Source organism: Anthonomus grandis, chromosome 12 (assembly GCF_022605725.1).
Source record: "Anthonomus grandis grandis chromosome 12, icAntGran1.3, whole genome shotgun sequence".
Taxonomy (NCBI): Eukaryota; Metazoa; Arthropoda; class Insecta; order Coleoptera; family Curculionidae; genus Anthonomus; species Anthonomus grandis.
In genome coordinates, this window is record NC_065557.1 from 8,073,203 (window position 1) to 8,079,989 (window position 6,787).

The window sequence follows — 6,787 nt, forward strand, 5'->3', positions numbered from 1 at the left end:
AAAAACAAATGATAATGACTTTATTTCAACATGTACGGAGTCGTAAAGATAAATATAGCGCTCAAAAAATGCATACAAGTGCAAGCAAAGCAAAGCACTTCGTATCTTTAATAAATACGGTCTTTATGTCAAATAAGATTGATATTATTTAAAGAAATACGGTGTTAAATACTATTAAACTTACTAGAAAGTAGGAACGTGCAAAATGACTAATACTGGCTTTCCATAATGGTTACCTTAAATGCCAATGTCAATTAATAAACTAAAGCTACCTGTAAGTATTTAATACCGGATTCAAAAAGAGCAAAAGATGTTGGGTTACTTTGCTTTATTTAAAAAGTTTTTTTGTGACTTTCACAAGGCCAAATCATTGGTCAAACCATCCCTGGGTAAATCCAACCATTCTGCATGGTAGTATTAAAATAAAACCCCCTGTATAACAAATCTAATTCAACTTCCATTACAGGACTATGATGCCCAAGACCTCCTGGACTTTGAAGAGACCATCCTCAGAGGCGTGGACTACAACCAAGACGGTAAAATCAACAAGAAAGAACTGACGATGATTCTGCTGGCCATAGCGAAGCATAACCAAGAAGAAGAACCAGCGGCATAAACTCACTTAATTGAAAAAAGAAAAAAGAAAAATCGACGCGATAAGTCAAATAGCTTATATAAGGCGATTGAGATCCTTGCCGCACGATAAGTCTTAATTGTATCGCCGGTATATGCTATAGTCTTAAGCGCTGCGACTGCAATCGTTACTATCTTTAGTATTTAAGGTTTTAAAGTTGCCAATTTATCGACGTTAAAATAGCACAAATTTTTTCGAGGTAATGTTTTTTAATGGTTAGTTTCAAGCTGTTTAGTCCACGTTTATGCCCTACAAGATTCAATTTTTCTTCCTAATGTGAACATATCCGAACAGAAACCTCAACCGTGACGCGAGTACCTCAAAAATTACAATCATACATACCAAATTTATTGGTTTAATAATTGAATGTGGGCTTTACAGCATGTTTTTTAAAGAAAAATTTTAGTGTTAAATTTAGAAGTTAAACACCATTTTGTGACACCAATTTTGACGATAAGTAAGGATTAGTTGATGGAAGAAGAAAATGTATATAATTTTTTTGAAATTGTAAACACCTAATTATTTTGAAAGCCACTAGCAAATTGTGAGAAACATATGCCTAAAATGTTTTCAAGATAAGATATTAGGTTCATATAAATCGTTGGAAATTAGTATTTTCTCTAATAAAACCAGCATCAGCAATTTTTTTCAAATAAAAATTAGAGAAGGCTGTTTTTTCCGATGTTTTTAAGACTGCTTCGTCCCTTCTCCAATAATATTATAAATCTTGTAGGAGTATATGTCGATGCAGATTTAGATTCATTGCTCTTTGTAACAGATCTCAGTTTGGTTTTAAACAAAGTACCTTTTACTAATTCAATTTATACTAAACAACTATTTTTTGTAATTTAAGTGTAGGTCATCTCAGTCTTTTAGAAAAACTTAAATAAGTACAGATAAAAAGTACAGATTTTCCGATAATAGTATTCGGCTAATGCAGTCATTCATTTTTTTTATAGATATAAACAACTTTTGCTATAGATGCACAAGGGTTAGCCTGGTTACATTCTAACAGATGGCTTCCTTATATTAAGAAGACATCCAGGATGGTCCAGATTTTTTCCTTTCTATTGATACTAAGTGTAATGGCTTAGAAAATAAAGTTTTTCTTCTTAGATACCTAGCAAATAAGACGTGTATTAAGTAGGTGTAACTGACAGAGGACTGCACAGTCTAACACGTTTTTTCCCAATTTTAAATAAATTAAAATTACCTGTTGTGCCAGAGTTTTGCAAAACTTTTGTTTTGTTTCTAAATATATTTTTTATTTTTTAAATTGATGTAAATTGATTTTTGGAACCCTGGAAACACATGGGTACATTAAAACCAACTTTTATTTTTATGAACAAATGTCAAGTTTAATTTAAAAAATCATAAAATAATTATTAAGTTGACACAGTCTTAAAACAAGCCTCATGTAAATTAAGGTTACATTTCTCACACATCTTAGTCGAGTTTTTGTGACATAGGGCGCTATTCTGTTTTGTGGCTGTAATAATCCAATGATTCAAACCATCGTACCTAATTTGATTATGGTTCCGAGCCTCTAACGGCTTTGATGTTTTAGGGCGTCCTCCAGTTGGAATAGGCCTTCCATATTTTCTTAAATATACCTGCACCACTTCTCTTCGAAACTTTAAAAAATCCACTTTTTCGCCATTTGGTTGAAGTTTGTAATATTGCCAGGCGTTACGCATGCACGAGTCCAAGCAAAATGCGAAAAGACTCCACCACCATTTCTTGAAATGAACCCCAATTCTATAGTTATGTATATTTTGATCCATTCGGTCCACTCCACCCATATATTTATTGTATTGCCCGACTACAAAAGGCTGAGGAACCAGGCATTTTTTTTCTCACTAGAAATCCACCGACTAACTTTACCAACAGGATTCACCGGATCGCTTACAATTAGAACAGGACGGTTATCATTCCATGAGGTAACTGTAATAATAAGGATAATTCTCTAATCTATTCCCGTTGATTGTACCTGTATATTCTACTCCGATCTTCTACAGCGAATTGACTAATTTTAGGGAGGAAAAATATCTGTCGCCATAAATTTTAAATGGGACATTTTTTAGAAGATTCTCCAAAAGGGTCATCACTACAGATCCTCCCAGTCCTAGGTCCATGTAGCGCCTATTTGCTTGTTTACCTTGATAGGGATTAAATTGTATTAGGTACTCAGATTTTTCACACAAGGACCATATTTTATAGCCGTACCTAATAGGTTTACCTTTTATGTACTGCTTCGCTCCATGCTTTCCGAAATATGGTACCATACTTTCATCAATAGACAGTTTTTCGTTAAGCGAAGCATAAGACAAAAATCGGTCATTTAACATGTTAAAAAGTGGTTGCAACTTCGCAAATTTATTGTCTTGTTCTAAATCATTATGATTAGCACAATGCACAATTTTTTTTAATAATTCAAACCGATTTCTTCGCATTGCGTTTGCTACTAATGGATTGTATGTATCAGTATCCACCTCCCAAAGCATACGCCATCTTGGAACTTGTAAATGCCCGGATAAATATAAAATACCAATAAAGCATTTTAGTTATCCTGCATCAGTACTAAAATTATGATTGCCTTTTGATCTACCATACAAGTTAAACATTTCTACTAAATAATGACATATTTCCATATCAAAAAATGATTCAAAGCACGCAACAGCATCTGGAAATATGTCTATGTTTGCGCCAGGCTCTTTCGGAGAAACAAATTGTGGGAAGGAGTTATTCAATTCCACTTTTTTCCAGCTTCTTTCTAAATTTGTTCTGTTTATATTAGCTTGGGTTACCAAGCGAGCTTAAGGTATATTGTCGCTATCGTCGCTTGCATTACCATCAGATAATTCAGGAGAGTTATCGTTTACGATAGAATGGCCCGAGGTTCCTGGTTGGGAATCGATTGCGAAGATTTCCTCAATATTTTTATCCTGATAATTATCTCCAATACAAACTACTCCAACAATGTTCTTTATTTTAGCACAAGCTTCTGACTGCATTTGACGACCACTAAGGTGATTTACATTAGCTGAAGGAACTTCATCATCATCAGAATCCTCTTCAGAATCCCTTCCATCGTTTGGAGGTATGATAAAAACATCTGCAGCCCAAAACTGCTCATCTTCATAGTTGATTTAGTAATCAATTAGTTCTCGGGTCGTATAATACCTACAATAAAAAAAAATATATCCATTGTTCCCAGTGTTCCAATATAGGAACAACCTAAAATGATCAAATCATTTAGTAACTTTCAATAATATTCGTATTTGGTATATAAAATATCTTAAATAACATCACTTACAATAAATTCTTTGCAGTAGAACAATTTAATTATCAAAACTATAAAACTTATACTTACTTTTTTAACGCCATATTGTGAACTTTAAAAAAAAAAATCAGTAATTAGCACACTAAATGATCACAATGGATATCTTAGGCTATTGGGCCAAGTTGCATTTATTATGAGGAAACATTGATAAATATTGAATAAACTTTTTCAAATTTACGAAACATAAAATTGTGTAGAAAAACCTGTACATTAATTCCAAATAAGTTTTTATATCTAAAAGAGCAAAGTTAACATTTATTTCCACTATATTAAGAGGTGATTTTTCTTTTACTACTACAAAATATATAATAGCTTTCCCAGAATGAAAATTAAGGTAACAAATTATCATTTTAGTGGATGCATTTGTGCATAACTTAAAAGGTTACGATACGTTCTTTTGTGCTTCTTTCAAGTTAGTGAAAGATAAAAAGGTTTCTAAATTAAATTTTAAATAGAAAATGAGTAGAAGGTCTATATATTATATAAAATATAAAATTAATGAGGGAGAAGTTCAAGAACTTGAAGGGACGGTTTTTAATATAGTTACAGCTGCATAGAAAAAATGGTTTTTTATATAAATTATTTCATAGGCATATTTTTTCCCTAAAAAATTTTAAATTAATAAATACAAAGCAAAAGTGGTGTTTTGTGCGTAAAATGGTAATTTCCTGCAAAAAACGTTTCAAACTGTATTTAATTCATTTTTGGGACCCTACAATAGATCGAAGAAAATAGTGTTTAAAAAGTTTTATAAAATATTTGTTAAAAAAAATTAAGGTTAACATTTATGTATATAAATTATAATATGCATTAAAATTAAAATAGCACATATTACAGGGATAATTTAACGTAAAAGAACTACTTATTCGGTAAGTGTTTTTGATAGTTTCGGCTTCCCTTTTTCTTAAAATTTTATAAGATATTACAAATATATAATAAAAAATTTTTTAAACACAGCATATTTCTATCTATTTTAGAGCCCTGAAGAATAATAAAATTTAATTTGAAACGTTGGCTAAACACAAATAGTTTTCTTAAGAAATTGATCATTTTTCCTGCAAGACACCACTAAAACAATTCACAATCTTTGGTTAATTTATAAGAACCAACAAAAATTAAATAAAAAAAACAATTAGAAGATATTCCATTATATATCATTTTAACATTATAATTAAAATATATGTAAATTATTTTATATTAGCAATCGGTGGTTGCCAACTAATTTAGCATGTTACTAACTTTCTACTACAAAATGCTTTGCCAAAAACAAAACGTAAGTAATAACTACTAATTTAATGTATGTATCTGTGCATAATTTAAATGGACAGGATGTACATTTCTACATTTTTTAAGATCATCTATTTATTGCAATCATCTATTTCTCTTATTAGAAAACTTTTAAAATGCTAAATGATATACTAGATATGTTATGACGATAAGAAATATTAGAAGTAAATAAATGACTTGACTGACAAAGTAGGCACACTTAAGATAATTAAAAATATTTAAGTCTTAATCTTAAAGAATAATAATTTAGGTATTTTCTTTAACCTGTTGCCAAATTTTTATATTTTCACTATAAATAGTTATTCTACAATCAAAATTTAAGTAGCAAATGACCAATTTATGGTACACATCTGTGCATAATTTAAGTGGACACAAAGTACCTTTCTTAATTTTTGCAATTAATAGGTGATATATTTAATTATTTTTAAACAGGAGGTTTTAATGGACTCCTAATAAAGATTAGAAATGTCATGGGAAGAAGAATCAAAGAGTAAAGGCTGGTATATAATACTTTTGGCAAACTTAAGTCTATTTTTTATTAAATAACGCTTCGAAATTTAGCTAATCTTTTAGCCTTAATTTGTAGTGAAAGGAAAAAATAAGAATAATCCATTAAAAAAATTATGTGACTTTTCTTCTTCCAAAAAGGCGTATATAAACAAGATCCTTTTTTCATAATTAAAGTATTAATTTAAACTAATTTCATACTCGTATATAGTCAAACCGCTTGACCTATTATATAAGGATTTAAATGTATTTATTCTATGTACTTAATGTTAAACTAAAATAGCTTCTTGTTGCTATTATCTATATCACTTTAAAAGACTTCTTTGTAAACTATGTTAAGGTTAAAGATACTCTATTTTCACAATCACTCAAAGAGTTTAGATTATATTCTGTTAATATATTTGTAAAATATTTAATTCCGCGTTAAAATTAATTGCAAATTCTAGATAGACACGACAATAGTTTGTAAATAAAATAATTTCGTCAGTATTATTTTTCGATTTATGATTGTTTGATACACTATGTAGGCAAGTAGATTTTGCTTAAATTCCTATTTTGTATGACACTAGGAAGAACTTTATGTAGGCGCTTGGCTAAACGATCTTTAAAACTGAATTTTAGAATTGTGTATATTTATAAGCGAGCTGTCCATAACGTAAACTGATAATTTTCAATTTTATAGTCTGTTTTCCCTTGTAAATGATTTAGTTTTTTAAACAGCATTAAGCATACATAAATGTGAAGACATTTTGTTGTGAAATAAACATTCAGATTTGAGCAGTTTTGGGTTTTTGTTTGAAACTTTTATTGATTTATCAGATTAGTAGTGCTCAAATTAATCTGGTGATTCACCATGGCACCAATTTTATTAATAAGTTACCATATGTCCCATATCGGCTTAAAGTTCGACAAAATAATTACTTTTGTTTTTGGTTTTTAACAGAAAAAAATTAATTCACAAAGCTACTTTTAAATTGTCGAATATATGTAAAATCAAGGCAAAATTAAGAAGGTAA

The 6,787-nt window shown here is 29.9% G+C and overlaps 1 protein-coding gene across 2 annotated transcripts in view; it reads left to right on the forward strand.

The window, feature by feature from the left end:
- The window catches only part of LOC126742963 (calbindin-32), a 136,226-nt gene extending 131,422 nt beyond the window's left edge, over window positions 1-4,804 (forward strand). Inside the window, exon 14 of one of the 2 annotated variants that reach the window (XM_050449856.1) lies at window positions 467-4,804. In XM_050449856.1, the coding sequence (XP_050305813.1) occupies window positions 467-616 (150 nt within the window). In that variant the 3' untranslated portion in view covers window positions 617-4,804. The remainder of the gene's footprint in view (window positions 1-466) is intronic. The other variant, XM_050449857.1, reaches the window with a different exon arrangement.
- Window positions 4,805-6,787: the final 1,983 nt, after the last annotated feature.